At 42.6% G+C, this 17606-nt stretch overlaps 1 protein-coding gene across 2 annotated transcripts; it reads right to left on the minus strand.

Moving 5' to 3' along the window:
• Positions 1-11562: 11562 nt before the first annotated feature.
• ndfip1l (Nedd4 family interacting protein 1, like) lies at positions 11563-17467 on the minus strand. 2 transcript variants are annotated; one of them, XM_079171267.1, is made up of 7 exons: positions 17299-17467; positions 16332-16419; positions 15740-15858; positions 13372-13459; positions 13033-13157; positions 12799-12865; positions 11563-12700 (listed from the first exon to the last, which is right to left on the minus strand). In XM_079171267.1, exons 1-7 carry the CDS (start codon positions 17326-17328, stop codon positions 12597-12599), a joined length of 621 nt encoding a protein of 206 aa, XP_079027393.1. In that variant the 5' UTR covers positions 17329-17467; the 3' UTR covers positions 11563-12596. The 2 variants fall into 2 exon arrangements, with proteins under 2 accessions (XP_079027393.1, XP_079027392.1); XM_079171266.1 differs by having other exon boundaries at positions 15728-15858.
• Positions 17468-17606: the final 139 nt, after the last annotated feature.

Raw genomic sequence — 17606 nt, forward strand, 5'->3', positions numbered from 1 at the left:
AAAGGTTTAAGACAGCAGTTGGCCTTTGAGGCTTTCACTGAGATCATTTTTCTTTTCATGGTTTCACTTCGTCATTAGAGATATCTGATGTTAGCAACATCTGAAATATTGAAACCCAAGACTCAAGATGTTTTTTATGGTTGCACCGTCCCATCAAATATAAATATTCCTGTACAAAATGTTATACTAATTTCATATTTGGTATCTCCTAAATTCAAAATACATTTCTGTTGGTTTAGACAATGAGTTTTTTACTGACTGACATCAGGGTTAGTGGGTTTAAGTGGTTAAAAGTCTTCCTCATCACCTGCATCGTTACAGAGAGAAGATCTTAAAAGGAGAGAACAGACATGGACGAGACAAAGCAACAATGCAGCGGCGGAGAAGCTGTGGAGGAAACGGAGAGGCGGACGGGGAGATGGAGATAAAGGAGGGAGAGCCCACAGCAGGCCAGAAGTCCTCCAATGCAGTGGAGTAACAATGAGAGAGGAGAGAGTATGAGTCATACACAAACCCCTCCCTCTTTCCCTCTCTGTCTCTCTCCCTGACTCCCTCTTTCCCTCTCTGTCTCTCTCCCTGACTCCCTTCGCCCCCTACCAACACCAGCCCATACCCCCCCCCCCCACACACACACACTCCCACCCCCCTCCCCTCCTGCCTACAGTGCCAATGTAGCCAGGTTACGTCGATCCTGACTCATTCATTCAAAGCAGAATCTCAAGCCTACTTTTGTTGTACAGATGAAATCGTGCTATACTTAAGAGACCATCGCAGCTCTCATTATAGTGCTCTGACATACTTTACCGCTCTGGCTGCCGGATCCCCATTCATAAAAATGCTCCAGTCTCTGAGTATGTGCAGAGGAAGGAGGACTCTCACACACACACACACACACACATACATCTCCAATCCCTTATTTGGTCGTCTTGTATAGCTGAATGGGCTGTGGACCGGTGTGTGTCACTGCAAGGGTTTGGTGTTTAATCCCTGCAGCGGCAACCCACACCGAGTGTGTGAACCCGTCGTACTGTAACACTTTGGATGAATTCCTGTGAATGTGCTCCATTTCTCCTCTATCAAATGTGGCTTCCGCTTTGTGAAGATTCACCTCTATTTGGCTATTTCTCCCTCCTCACATTCCCTCTTTCTCAACATTCTTCCACCTCTTCATCCTCTCTCGATGGAGCAGCATCTACCTCCATGTGGATAGCTCATCTCCTTCTCTTCCTCTCCTTCTCTCTCTGGTTAGCTCTTCTCATCTCTAGGCAGTCAGCTTTGCAGGCAGCTAATTATAGGCCACGCTGTGGAGCGCAGGGCCGGATGTGACAGCATGCTGTGTTTGTGCGTGTGCCTGTGTGCTTATGTGTGTTAAGTTCAGACATATACGTTGCTGTTTGTCTCCTCACATTTCTTCCTGCATATGGAGGAGTGTGTATAACTGTGTGCATGTGTTCATGTGTTAAAGTTTTAGCCCCTGGCAGTTAATATCTTAATGGTCCTCCCTTCTAAACATTTAAGAATGTATTCCGTCACTGAGGGTCCTCACAAATATAACAATACGAAAGTGTGTATGTGTGCTAGCATGTGTGTGGACGAGCCACTAGCAGGATATCCAATCCCAGCCCCTCCCACACTGTACTGCAGCTCTGACTCATACAAGGTGGAGGCAGAGACAACTAGGGTCTGATGACTGGCAATGAGTGTGCACACACACACGCACACACACACACACACACTTATATGGTCTATATAGCAAAGTAAGCAGGTATGGACGTAATATATATATATATATATATATATATATATATATATACTTATGCATACTACGTATTGCACTGTGCATACATTCGATAGACATAAACAAAGGCTAAATGATATGGTCACTTACAACATATATCTATTTATAGCTATTTAGGATTATTTCAAAAGGTCATAGGATAAACTTTAAATTGATTTATTCCATGGCCACAGAAAATATTGCCTGTCAGGTGTTTAAAATAATATCAGCTCAAGCATAGTTCCGGTTAACAGTTTAAACACGGTTCTAAGTCAGTGCACAAGGTATATTAATTGCAGGTAACCATAGGAACTGCACTGCTGTGTTGCGCTACCATTACGATCAACTCTTACTGTTAAAACAGACCTAATTATGAGTTAAACTGTCTTCAACATTTTCTGTCGTGCGAGAACTCACATACGGCAAGGTACAGGCCAGTTTGAGTCCATCACAATTAAACATCTCGCCAGCTAAAAACTTGGGAAATTCTGAAATAAAGCATCACGACCATTGCCACTTCAGGAACCAACTCCTGAGGGCAACATCTGTCTCTTCAGTCGCAATATGTTCACCAGCTCGTCACTAACCTTGCTGTTTGGTGATGGGCAGGTTACGTGCAAAGGATTAACAGAATGATTGCAGCTGCTACATCTGGAAAGGAGGTTGAAAGAGACTTAACTCTAAAGATGTGGGCAGTAAAACCAAAACAATGAGCTGAAAGATGCTAAAATGCTCCGTAAAGCTGAAGGGGAACTGCAGTGTCATGTGATAATTCTGTGGGTTCATCGCAACAAGCTGCACTTTTCCCACTACACATTCTTTACATTTTTAATAGAAAAATACTGATACAATTGTAATAAACTGTTGTTAGTTTATTAAAATTATTTTATTTTATTTTGATAATTTCTTCTTTTTGTCTCTGAAAGTGGCCATAAGTTAGTTTGATACTGTAAACAGGGATGTTATATATATATATATATATATATATATATATATATATATATATATATCATATATATATATATATATATATATATATATATATGATATAGGAAATAATCAGCAGAGGAAACACCTACTGTATAACGTGGATAGGCTACATGACGAGAATGACCTAATTATCACCAGAAATATTTGCAGACTCTAGGGTCACCAATAGGCGGACCGCGGTCCGGATCCGGACCCGGACGCTGTCCTATCCGGACCCGGACTTATAACTGATGGATTATTGAGAATTATACATTTTGGCGGAGCGCTGCTATTTTAACCTGCACAGCTTTTCCAGCCTTTACGGCACTCGTTCAGCAGTCCAGGAAATACACCGACCAATCACATACGTTGTAAATCATCTCACGTGACGCTACTCAGCCAATCGAAAATCTGTATTCTGAAACGCATCGTTCGTGAGCCGAGTGAGATTTGCACACGGACACGGTAGACCAGGGGTGTCAAACATACGGCCCGCGGGCCGGATCCGGCCCGCCACGTCATTTTATGTGGCCCGCGAATCTACCAGCAAAAAAAAAAAAAATGGAAATCGCGCACGGCGGAGCTCCTCCCCGATCCGCGCGCACACACCTCCACCAGCGTATGTGGCAGCAGTACCCCCCCCCCCCGCCGACGACGACGACGAAGGAGCAGCACCCCCCCCCCCCCCCCGCCGACGACGACGAAGGAGCAGCAGCACCCCCCCGCCGACAACCGGCCCTTTGGGGGCAACCATGATGCCGATGCGGCCCCAGAGCAACAATGAGTTTGACACCCCTGCGGTAGACGGAGGGAGAGCAGTGGGAGAAGTAAGTCGGAGAATTTCACATGGCGTGCTCTAAAAAGAGAAGTGGACCACGAAAACAGAGCTTTTAACAAAGAATGGACGAACTCTTTGTTCATTCTTCCTGTTGGCGCTACTAAACGACTCGTATGTTCAGATACCGTGGCCATTATTAAATGCGCCGATGTGAAACGCCACTACGAGACCAAACACACATCTTTAGACCAAACATACCCACTCCAGTCTGAACTGAGGGCAAGATGTTGAAATGTGTAGAGATTGTTTATTATAAAGTTTACTGAGACAGTTATGATGTGAAATGGATTTAACTAAAGAGAAGAAAAAAGTTCACTCCAGCCACATTTTCCTTTTTTCCTTTTCATTAATTTTTCAAAAATCAAGCAATTTCTTTTAATGCAAGCTTTTAAAAAAAAAGCTTTTTCTGTGTATTTTATTTTTAGATGGAGCCATTATTTTACTTGAAATGAAAGAAGAACATTTATTTTTGTATTTCTATGTATCATTTATAATCCATCCAGTTAAATTTGAAAACGTAATTATATATTATATTTTAAAATATAATTGATGTGTACTTTCTTTATTTGATTTAACAGTTGTCAAATCAAATAAAGAAAACACAGAGACTTTGTTACTACTACTAGGCTTCTTGAATATATATATTGCACTAAATAGCGCAAGTTAGATATTATTGTAATGTTCCGGACCTTTGCACGAGGAGATTTTCTCAATCTGGACCTTTCGGAATTTTAATTGAATACCCTAAACCATGTGACAGCTCACCGTCACTGTCTCATTCATTCATAGTTTCCGTAAAGCAGGAGATAGTGACACAAAGAGGAAGTACCTGCATAAGGCAGGAGGTTGTGCACATAGATTTCTCAATGCATGAAACAAGTTTCCATCTATTCATACATTACACACATAAACCGGTATGGCTGCACACACACACACACAGACACGTGCACAGACAGACGGATAATAGCAACAGCTTCACACGTAAAGGATGAGATCAGCAGTCAATGTGTATCCATTGAGATGCCATGGGAACTCTCTCTCCCCCTCCCTCTCTTTCTTCTTTATCACTCACTCTTTCCTCCACTCCTGCTCTGCGTCTGCCTCATGGCTTCCTGTGTCATCCCCTCCCCCACCGCTATAAAAGGAGCAAGGCCTGTTCATTCATGCATTCAGCCAGTCAGCTGAGCGAGGAGAGAAGAGGGAGGGAGGGAGGGAGTGAGGAAGGAGGGGAGACAGAGATAAAATGAGAGGAGAGGAAGAGGAAGAAGAGGAAGGCTTCCTCCCTGTGATGAATAGGTCACCTGTATTACATCACTGATGGGGGATGGAGCAATAGAAAGGGGGGAAAAAAAACTAAAGGTAGGACAAAAAAAGACCGGACCCCTCCTTCACTTCTCTCTTCCTCATCCTCATACTCTTCCTCTCCTCCTCCTCCTCCTCATCCTCCCCCTGCCCTTCTCTCTCTCTCCCCCCCCCCCCTCTCCATCACCCCCTCCCCGCCCCATCCTGACAGTATGAGTCACAGACAGACCAGTTCCCTTGATGCACTGCGGAAACGTAATGTGACGTAGCCTCCACATCTCTCCCTCCCTCGGCACATGCGTCCCTCCATCCCTCCCATTCGTCCGCCCGTCGCTCCCTCCCATTCAAGCATCCTCCCGTCATAGCACAGCAATTCTCCATTCACAAAAAAAGCCCTGTAAGCCGGGACAGGGGGAGAGGGCAGGTGGATTCAGACAACTCGAACGAACACAAACTGTCTCACCCGAGAACATTATACGTTTCAGTCGAGTACAATAATGCAGAACAAAACAATGAATTATGAGACAATTCTGCAGGAGTAAATAAATGATCAGCACTTACCGTGAACGCTCAACGAATAAATACGATAAGAAAAGCTGTAACTTTAGCTAGTCTCACCCTTACTTCTGAGTTTAACCATCACTGTTGTGCGCGGTTTATTGTTGCCATGGTTACAGTCTGCATGTGCAGTCAAATCTGAGCTAAATTTCCAAGAGCACTGACTTGTAACAGTAATTAAACCGTTGACAGGAGGTATGTTTGAGGTGTCCGAGCGTGTGACAACTGCAGTACAATATGCAGGAACACAATTCAACACAATACCAGTTCTGCGTGACACATTGCAATACGTGGCAGCCAAGAAGAGAATGTTATAGGAAGTATATAGAACATGTGTGATTTATCACAACAATACATTTGCAATAGAATACAAGACATTGAATGCAGTAGGAGCGGAGGGAAGATTATAGTCACAGCTTCTAACCAATAATCTACAATCTTTGAGGCAGAATGGAATAGTGTGAAGGCAAAAAGAAATCCAGGTCTCTGACGTCACCACAGGATGAAGTCATGGACAAACTCGCCTCTCTGTGTCTAATACAGAGGCATCTTATCAACCACTGGCATTCACAGACGTTCTGCAAAGTTAATAACACAGGCAACACAACGGACCTGCGTTTTGTGACATTCAGAAACGTCTGCAGAACCCAACCCGTCAGCAGTCTGTGGCAGTGAGCAGTAAAGTGAGAAACGGGGGTCATTTTTCACGTTATAGACTAAATAGTGCCACACAGCAAGAAATATATAGGGAGAGATGTAATGACATGACATTGTTGTCAATGGATGATTACCGGTAATACATCGAAGGGACAGTAAACCATTTTTGTACGCTGCACAATCTGGTACATTTGATACATTTCCAGTAAAGGGCGACAGAAAAAGGCCGTAGAAAGCATATTCTATTGTACTGGCCTTTGATATTGTGTTCATTTTGGTTTTTATATGCAGACTACCTTGTATTGAGTGCAATAAAAGAATAACAAGCTACAACAGCCATGAAAAATGTCTCAGTAGCGTTAATTTGGAACAAAGTATAAAAAGTGGTACACTTAAAATGTCATGCGTGTGGAATAATACGAACCAGAATACTTGTTGAATTAATTAACAACCGTAACAATATCCAAGTAGGTTATCTAGGATAGAGAATACATTTTGATTGCTAGTGAAATGTTTCCTATATGTTCTACTAACTAAAAAAGTCTCTCTTTCTGCAATTTGAAGGTATTGAAAGGTGAGTTTAGTTTAATATCTGGATGTCTATGGCGCCAAGTAGCAACTCTGATTAAATGTTAACATTCAGTGTTTCTCACCAAAATGCATGAAATGTGTCCTTCACAGACATTTTCTTTACATTTTTAGGACATACAGCAGCTGCTCTTACAAAGTACATGTTGTTGCATGAGATCATGCATTCAATTGGGACATACTACTTCGTCATAACATTGCACCTTAAACTTTGACCCTCTTGCTCATATATCCGCTGCAGAGGATTGTGGGTCAGAATAGCCAGAAATAGAGGCTGGGAACTGCGAACGGATGCAGTAGGACATCCTGGTATTTTTGGCATATACCGCATTTGACTACAAAATAAATGTGTCTGGCACACTAAATAGTATGGTAGTATGGGTGTTCAAATGCACAATAACTTTGTTAGCTAATCTTTACACTGCTTGTTTGCATGTTTGCACCACCACCTGCCTGAGCTGAACAGCATGAAACCGGTGGCATGTATATTGAGTCTCCCATGTGCGTTACAAAGAAAATATCCACGCTTGAAAGCATTCCTTTGTAGCATTACTAGTTGGTCAAACACACCAGTGACTACTTTTAAACTGACCCTCCATCTTTTGAAATGCTGAACCTTTAAGCAGCTCCCACCTTCTGATTCTGTGGACTTCAATCCAGTAACTCAGCCAGGAGACGAATCTTATCATTACATGTCGCCTCCTTTAAACACACACAGACATAAAAATTGCGTTTAGAGTCGGAGCTTTCTGTGACTCTGAAACCCTGCTCGTCTAATCCCCTTTGATTACATCACTGCACATATCTTATAATGGATGAAATCACTTAATGGTCACAGTGGTCCAAGAAAAAACGCTTCCGCAACTTGATTGTGATTTTATGAATGAATGGGTGACATTCAGGTGCTTGGCTGAGGAGAGGAGCCGAGAAAATCTCAACGTACAGTATGATTCACCACAACAAAGTGTTAGGGAGGGGGTGGTGATGTCATTGGTGATGGTGGGGGAGTCATCTGTGAGTCAGAGAGGGAAAAGAAGAGGACGAGATGGAGGGGGAGGAGAAGGAGGAAGAGGATAAGGAAGAGAGGGAGCTCATGGGGAGGTGGGGAACCTGCTGTGTGTGACCCATGGTAACAGGCAACGTTGGCCTGTGGATGAGTCACCACTGCTTTACCAACCTCACACACACACACACACACACGCACACGTGCGTACACACAATACAGAGGGATGCTCACGCCATTAGCCATGACACACATACAGGTAAAAATGACATCATAGCCTGTTTTTTGGCATTAGAAGCGTGCAGACTTCCAACGTAAACATGTGTCGCCTACGCGTTGGGACGCTCACGCAAGCACATCCACATATACGCACACAATTATACGCACACACATGAATACGCCAGAGAGAGGAGGGGAGGGTCAGGATGACTCACACATCAATGATAACACCCCTCCCCCTGCTCCCAATCACACACACACACACACACACTGAAGAAAAAGACGGACATGTCATTTGGATGCAACCCACATCCTCCCCACATCCTGGGAAACCTCCCATCTGAAACTCAGACTGACAGCAGGAGGCTCTGACCGACTGCAGTTTGTCTAAAGTGATGGGAACTTCTGGCAGGATATTCTGTGTTAGAAATAAATAACGATGAATTCAAAATGTGAAAAGTTTCCCGTGGAACGCCTGCAGCGGCCTTTAATCATGTAGGCGCTCATCTGTTCATATCAATTCATTTTGGTTGAAATTTGATTTCTTGGTATAATTTCAGTACAAGTGAGAGCGTGGAGGAGATCGCTAGGATATCTCAGACCACATTTCCCAGAACCCCCCTTGTGTTAACAGAATGGATCTTTTTAAAGCCGAGCGTTTCATCTACGCCTTACCGAGGAGGATAAACACGTTACAAGTGATTTTTCCATCTGCCTTTCTGAGAAAACTAAGGCAGCTTTAGCTCCATTTGAACAGAACAGTGCCCTCTGGAACTCTTATTAGCACAACATGCTGGTGCTGTAAACTGATTATTGCTGTATTCTTTCTCCTGCACTTTTTTTAACATGGACCAAGACCGTGATTTGGTTTTTATATGTTCTGTTTTTGTGCACATGCTGCAAAATAATGTCCCTTAGTGAGCAATCTACGTGATCTGTGTGGCAAAGCGAACACACATCTGATCTAGGGTCACATCATGTGAAACGTTCCTGTCTTATGCAAATCCGTGTCTCTAATTTGATGTATCCCACGTGTCCCATGTATGGGAGGGATTTTTTTTTTTCTTTTAAACCTTCATACAGCAGTAGTAGTTTCACACCTGGCAGCTGCTCAATATGGCCATTATTGTGCTGTTGAGCAACTTTAGTGGAGCAATTTAAATTCAAAGTGTCTTGCTCTCAAGCCCAACAGTGGAAGTTGATGAGCGAGGTATAAAAAAAAAAGAGAAAGTGATGATCATGCAACACAATCCTTATCGCTCTCTTGACGAAAGTTAAATGAGGAGGTCGATACCGCGCTCGTGTTTGAGAGCTGTATCCGTCTTCTCTATTAACTGCCAACAGGAAAACAAGTGTTTTGCCCAAAATGTCAAAGTATTTATTTGAGCTTAAAGAAAAAGAAAAATTATCAAAATCTATCTTATGTGTCACTAAAAACGTTTTTTATGGAAATCTAAAATAAGGTATGAATTTTGACAAATAACAGTTGTAAATGATAATATTACTGATTAATAACATCCAAGTCTCACGTGCATTTATGTTCTACAGAAAAGGTTTTAAAACAGCCTGCAGTGTCCTACCTACCTGGTGAAACAGCCACAAAAAACTCAACCTCCAAACAAACTTGAGTAGTGATTATGTTAAAGTCTCCCTATTGTTTCGGACAACAGGCTTTTTGTCTTATCGTATATCACTTCATCAGCTATTGTAAATTAAAATCGTTTGCACAAAAAGTCGATCTAACCCAAGCCAGAAAAGTTCAACATGTCTCTTCGGAAAGACGGCTCACTCCCAGGCTCTCTGTAAATCAGAAAGTCTCCTCTTATCTTCTGATAGCTAAAACATGCAAGCAGTGCACTTGGCTAGCACACATAATTCCCATCAATTACTCCAAGAAATACTTCCGTCTCTGTAAATCGAGGGCAGCTGACAAGACACAGACAGCTCTTGGCACAATGGAGTTATTTTATGAATGACATCTGGATAACGACAACACCTGGACTGGGTGACCCTGCTGGAGCAGAGGATGAATGACGTGACAGAGGGATTCGAGTGGACTGAGGCTGAATCTGTGTACGACGATAAGGAATTTAGTTGTGTGCGCTTTGCCAGAATTTACAGCTGAAACACTGTCAGTGATTAAACCCGTCTGCACCTGGCAAAATGAAGTTTGTTTATCCAGGGTGCTGTGGTGACGGGGTGGTTCAGTGGACTGTAGTTGATGGTCTGGAGGAGGACCTTTAGCCCTATTTGTCTTATTCTCTCGCCTAGCTTTACAGGCCATTTTTGCTGAGTAAAATCGAATAAGTAAAAAAAAATAAAAGATGATCTTAAAAATACTCTTTTCTAAAGCTGAGACAGTTTGAGTTCACATTTCTTTTTGTCCCAGAGCTACTGCACATCTGCAATTTCTGACCAACAGCTGTTTCTGTTTTCTCCAAAGTGCACAGTGCATAGGAAGAAATGACTTCAGGAAATGTGATTTTCAGAAAGCAGTGGTGCAGCAAGTCAGAGGTAAACAGCAGAGGAAATGTATAGCTTACAGGGAAGAGAAACATTTGTTATTAATGTCACCCGGCATTCAACAGTTGCCTCTCAGCATGCAGTCAAATTCACAGTTTCCTGTCATCTAATCTTACTACTTTTCTAAAAAAGCATGGACCACATGGAGTGACTTCACAATTAATATCCACCCTAAGACTGGATTTTTGCAAGCATGAAAATCTGGTTTGCTTGACTTCTTTGTTATTCTCTTGAGAATACTGTAATCACATGCTGTAAAAATAATCATTTCTAGTGAATTGAGAGTGACATTTTCCCCTCTGTGCCCTGTGAAAGATGACCTGAAAGGAGCTAATGTCATGTCAACTGAGCACCACTAGAGGCCAATATCCAACCGTGCTGATGTGACACTATAGTGACAGTAAAAGTTTCCAGTGAAACCAAACCCTGTGTCAGTTGGTGCCACATGTCTTCCAGGTGGGGTGACCTTCACTTCCTGTTCCAACTGCAAGGAAAAACACTGCTGACATGTATAATTAACCGCCACCAGCAAATCATCTCAATTCCTGTGCGCACACACACACACACGTGTCTCCTGCGTGTTAAATTTAGCATGGCTAAAAGTACGTCTCATGTCAGTAACTGGACATCGTGGTCAGCTCAGCTTCCTCTCTCTGTGGCCGAGGACTGCTGGATCCCCACCTTTCTGAATCCTCCACACACCAGACACACTATACAACACTTCACATGGAAGATTGCTTTCTGAGTGAGGTTGAGTACAAATTAAACTTGATCCAAGTCTAAAACAATGTATCATGAATGTCATTTCTCAATTCCTTGATATATTCCTCTAATTTGGGTAGTTTAGGGAAAAATCTTTATTTTTCGTCTGTTAATCTGTTGATTCTTTAAAATGCGTTGCTTTCAAGTGTTCCTAAAGTCAAGCCACACCTGAACACAACAGCATGGAATGACTTGACTGCAATGTTTGTATGTAAATGTTTAATAAAATCCAGCTGTGACAGAAATATCTCCTCCCTTTAGTTAATATCAACAAGCGTATCTGAGAGGAAGTGGCATACCGTAACCTGAAAACTTTTTTTTTTACAGGGAGCTTATTAACATGTAATAAATAGCTTAACACCAACATTTACTTTTTCCAGTTTAATTCCAAATATTTTCCAAGCCAGATATTGAAATTCTTCAAAAAAAAAAAATCATTCCACTTCCACTACAATGAGGATGTACATAAAAAGAATGACTCTTTCAATATTTCATTGTTGGGTCAAAGAAGAAAATAACCTCTGCTCTGAATAACGTATTCCTTGTTCTTTACAGGGAGAGTTTTTCCAAATCACTTCTGTCAATACGATCTTTTCTTTTCCTCAATGGAAACCAATGAGGGCGTCTAATTGCACACGTGAATGGAGTGACAGACTATCAGCTTGTTCCATTCCTCTCACTGTGTCCTTGAGCAGGGCAGTGATCCCCAGCCTGCCTCTCTGCTGACATACATGTCTTATATGTAAGGAAACAACACTCCTGATTACAGTGTGTGTAAAGACCATTTCTAATTATATGAGGGGAAACATGGCCCTTGATCTTCTTTACCACCCTCAACCTTTTCAGTGCCTGCACCACAACAAAAGCTAATCGTTTTCCATTTTCGGTCTTATATTATCTGAATTACACACTATTTCCCAAGGGAATGACGCATTAGTCGAAAGGGTTGAAAGCACATTAAACTGGTACTTGAAATATATTATTTCACATGGAGTAAATCAACCCATAACCCCCAAAATGACCCACTGAGTCCCGGGCTGAGAACCATGACATCATCTGAAAGAAGACTGGCGAGAGAAAACACAAACCAGACTGCCCCCTGGTGGCTAACAGGAGAACAGCTCATGCTGCTGCTACCAACAGGCAGTAAAACGGTAAATAAGGCATTCATTTATACATCACACACTTCATAACTGCAAATAGCACTTGACAGTTCACCACTAACAACTGAAGGGTTTTTACAGCATTTCACTATTTTACACCAAAAGGGGACAACAGTTGTATTGTCCAAATCATGTCAAGCAGACCGTTGTGATTGGATGAAACCAGACAGTATGTTTCACTGAAAAGGGGGGGGGGCGGGGCGGCGGAATGATGATGAAAACTGATGGCTTGTGAGCTCAGTAGATGAAGAGGACTCGGGTGCGGGGCAAGGTGGCGAAGGTGTCGGCCATCTTGCGGATTCTGGCATAGTTGATGAATCCTCGAAGGAAGAGCAGAAAGCCTGGAGAGCAAGTAGAACAGTGAGACAATTGGAAGTGCCATAAGGGTGGGTTATAACTCCCTATTTGAATCATTCAAACTCAGAGGTTGGCTACTTACCCAACACCAGGAACACCCACCACAGCCAGTACTGTCCATCAAAGTAACCGGGGAAGTATGTGGAGAACTAGAAACGCAACAGAAAGACAGTTAGAATAAGCCAACCACTACGGCAACAACATGAACACACCAGAGTGTTTTGAGTTGTTTGTGCGTACATAAATCCACATTCTATGTGTGTGCTGTGTGTGTGTGTGTGTGTGTGGGGGGGGGGGGGGTTCTCCTTTGTCGTACCCTGACTATGAGGATCCATTTGATTAGAGAGAGGCCAAAGCCTGAGATAGCCCCATAGCGGCCAGCTGCTGAGGTGGTCAGACAGAAAGACAGGAAGAAACCGATCCAGTTGAACAGGAATGCCACTGGACAGAGGGGGAAATAAAAAAGAGAGAGTGTGTTAGACATGTCAGCAGAAATTAAAAACTGTGAAAAGACGGGAAATTCACTCATTTGTATCTCAAAAAAAAGAAAAAGATGTCATTTCTGCACAAATCTAGGAAGAGAAGAGCCGAAGGATGAAAGACGATGATGGGAGAGAAAAGAGAGACAAACAGACGAGTAGGTGGAGTAACTAACTGAAAAAAGTCAGCATGAAGATGCCGTCATTTCCTATCCTCAGCTGATCGGCGTCTTCGAAGTCGTCTCTGGTCACGAAGTCTTCATCCTGCGATAGAAGAAGAGACAGGGGAGCAAAAAAAAAAAAGAGAGAAGAGAGCCGAGTTATTTAAGCATTCAAAGAGCTTCACCACCGCCAGGCAGTGGCAGAGCTTCCAAGGACTCTACTTCTATGAAACTATTCCCAGTCAACAAATCAATCCCTCTGATAAAGTGTGTGTTTATTTTAACCCATTCACAAAGTACAAAGTAGTGATCAAGGTGAACTGTGATTGAGCACGGGCAAGCGCATGAGTGGAAACCAAGCTCTGCTCAAAACAGAGTAAATACAACACAAACAGCCAAGAGACCAATGGAACCACCACGACACAGCAAGCCCATGATTTAACACCATCAGTGTCACGTTATCCAAAAAGGTCTGGAGTCAGTTACATTCAGTGTAGGAGTACCGGTAGATGTTGTAGACCTATCAACAAAGCACTATAGCACTCTGCATACACAGACACACAAGAAGGGCGAGGAACCGAACACATCAACACGGTGGGCACATCTGCGTTCCCACACAACAAATACTCTCCTCCCACTCCTCCCAGTTACCTCCAGTGAACTGCGAATTACATCGTCAAAAGTCTCCAGGCGCTCCCTGTGCTGAGGCTGCTGCTGCTGCTGCTGCTGCTGCTGCTGCGCGCAAGGCAGCGTGTGGCAGAGAAACACAACAGCAGCAAATCAAACAGGAGGGCCCCCACATGCAGACAAGTGCAATGCATCACAGTGACCACTAGAGGCCAGCAATGAGCTGTCTGAAAGTCATTTCTAAAAGAGGCACTTTGTTTAGTTTCTGATGGATAAGACGGACAGACTGTTGTGGTGAAGCCTGCACACGGGAGGTGAGATTACCGCTGTTCTTTTCAAACACTCCCTCGGGCATTAGACGAGAGTCAACGGCATTGTGTAGTAGACGAGGTGTGCTTTGCCCTTTGTAAATGGAAAAGACAAAAGGTTCCCGCAAACCAATGCTTTGTCTTTATAAAAGAACATGGATATGAAAACAGTCTTAACAACTGAATTTTAAAGAGGAAGAAGAAGGTTTTTTGGCTTTGGTTTTTAGTAACATGTGGTTGCAGCAAAACAACAACAGCTTGAATGGAGATTTCACTGCTTACTTCAACCTGTGAGGTAACTAATACAATACAGATAAATCTCAAGGCTGCAGAACGGAACTATTTTGAGAACCACTGGAAACATTTGGTCAAATGCAGACAATTCTTTAATAATCTCAAATATTGTCTGATACCAACATAGCTTAAAAATCAGCTCCCTTTGATTTGATTAACTTAAAAAAGAAATAAGTAAATGAAAAACAACGTAGTCAATAGATGGATTGGAAGAAATTGTAATTCAATCGATACTTTACGTGATTTTTTTGTGACCTGTTTTATAAAAGTAAAAAAGTAAGTTTCATCAATTCACAAAACACGGTCAGAGTTTTCTTTGGATCAAAGCTTCATTATTATGAATTATTAGAATCGTGTTCGCATATTCAAAAAGAAGCAAGCCAACTCTTTGTGTCAAATATTTTTCTTTCCCTTGTGTTGCATTTAAAGCACTTTTTTTAAATATAAGGCTTATTTTTAATCTGTAAAATATGTCGCTACAACACTGTAAAATACTACAATAACGACTAAAGCACCGGACATTAGATCTGTATTTTAACAGCATGAAATCCAACTTCATTATGTAATATCAAGGAAATGGACCGCTCTTCAGAATTGCAGCGATAATTGTATATTAACACTTTTCTTTCTGGATTTACCTGCTAAAATATAACGTGATAGTATTCCCAACTGCAATACATTCTCTATAAATTAAGCTACATCACAGGTTCAATACCATGTAATGTAAACCCTGCATCAGTACAGAAAATGTTACAGTGTGAAGCTCCCTTCACGTTTCAAATGTGTCACATATATTTACTCAGATATTTACTCAGAAAGAAACTCAGGTGCAAAGTGCACAGAGGGTAGTTCAGGGGGCCTGGGAGATTGAGGCATTAAGACATAGACTGTGGTCATTATGTGAAAAAATATAACTGAATGTCATTTAATGAGTGATAATGAATGTCACGTCGGAAAGACAAACAGACCCGATCGTTACTGAAGACAAAGAAGAGAAAAGCTTTCCATTGCAGGCTGCTAAACACTTCCTGCCTTGCAGACAACACAGGAAGTGTTTGGGCACACAAGAAGCTACAGTGTGCATAGTGATTGTGACCACAGGCAAAATGTAAAAAAAGAAGAAGAAGAAGTGAGATACTCACTCTCCCAGTTACCAGGGGAACAGCAGTCTCAGTCTTGGTTCTTTCTGCCTCATCATAGGAAGGCAGCGTGGTCGCTACGCTGTACGATGGAGGCTCGGGGAAAGCCCCGTCTTCCTTGTAGTCAAAGTAGGCTGAAGGAGAAAAAAAACGGCACAGTTTCACAAACTAAAGTTTTACATCACAAGTCACAGCACGCAGCTCTGAAAGTGGAAAACGGGCTCAAGACGTGGAGGTGATCTCTGAACTAGAATGTCCTACTAATCCCCAAAACTGACTTTTTACATCACAATAAAAGTGCTGCTTATGCAAACGAGACAAATCTCTACCGGGGGTGAGAATGTGCTCATAGAGCAAATGTTTGACTGCTGTTAAACATGTACGAGTCAGTCAGAGGCTGACTGACTGTCACGTTCTCCCAGTTATAAAGATATCAATATTGTCACCCCATACAATGCCCTTGTGTTCTTTCTGTAGTCCACCGTTATGTATTATTCACTGGCTCAAGATATCTCAAAGCGGCCGTGTTTCCTCCGGTCATCTCCGCGAGCCACCATTGCAAATCCCCTCAGCGCCGGGGAAACATCCGGATGAGTCACGGTCTTACCGGCATTGTCCACGGTGATGCTGCTGTACGGAGGCGGAGCGTCAGGTGCTACCTGTGGACTCTCCTCCGGGTCCTCCTCATTGGGCAGCTGTGGGAGGAGGAATAACCACATCCTGGTTCATTTACAGGCTCACAGGGAATGTTAAGTGCAGGCAAACACTGTTGGCTCCGTCACTGGTGCAAAGTGTTCCAAGCACGGAGAACATTAAAGATGATTGCTTTCTCTTATTGAAAGTTGGCCACACGGGACTCGGCCACTCCTTACTCTTGATTCAGCTAGATTTTAAAACCATCATCAGTCAGGAGAGATATATAATCTCTATAGATAATATTGGTAAGTGCATCTTTTAATCTCATCTACCAAGATGGAGGAAATGTTACATACTGCCCACTATCATAAGACTCTAATGAACTCCTTTCATTTGACATTTTCCTTTATTGTTGCTGCTAATAACACATTGTCTCGTGGCTGCTAGACGACAACCAGGTGATCAAACTGATTGATGTTTGTTTCTGTTGCAGTCATTTCCTGTAAATTCCTCTTGAAATTAACAACTGGCTATAAGCTCAACAAACTGGTCTCTACTCGTGAAACGTAACACGTGTTAATCTTTAATAAGTAGGCTATAATAAACCTCGCTGAACAGGGTTACCCAGTGGATTTAGATGACCACCAAACACGCCCACTCGCTGTGCCGTGGGTCATGTGCCACATCCAAACACGGAAAACGTTAGCGTTGGTTTAACGCCAACAGCCATCTTCCACCCCACTGAAAATGAAACGATGTGAATCGCAAACACATTCGACCTAATGCACGATAATCACAATGAGATCCGTTTTCAGGAAGGTGACACCGTCCGACACAAGTGTTTGTCATCGTCTTTAACAGCATACAAAGCCGACGTTAACACGTGATGTTAAATCTTTTAACGCGTTAGCTGTTAGTACCCGATAGTGTTTCCGTACCTGCTGATATCTGCCGCTCGGTTCGGCCATTCCGGTTGTTTGGACGGTTGGGAATCAACAACAGAGAAGAGGAAGGAGCCGACGAGACACCAAACGACTACTAAATTATATAACAGTACAAACTGTAAACTCGGTCTTCGCCAAAACGAAAACCTCGACTGCTCAGTGGTCGCACCACAGTCAAGCTACAATTTCTTAGCATAAAACGCAAGACTTCCGGTTATCTTTTTTTAAAATAAAGTCCAGAATGAAAACTATAAATAGTAAAAACGCTGAGTTTTTTGTGATGTACAAGGTAGCCTACATTT

This window comes from Pholis gunnellus (genome assembly GCF_910591455.1).
Source record: "Pholis gunnellus genome assembly, chromosome: 13".
In the NCBI taxonomy this organism is placed as follows: Eukaryota; Metazoa; Chordata; class Actinopteri; order Perciformes; family Pholidae; genus Pholis; species Pholis gunnellus.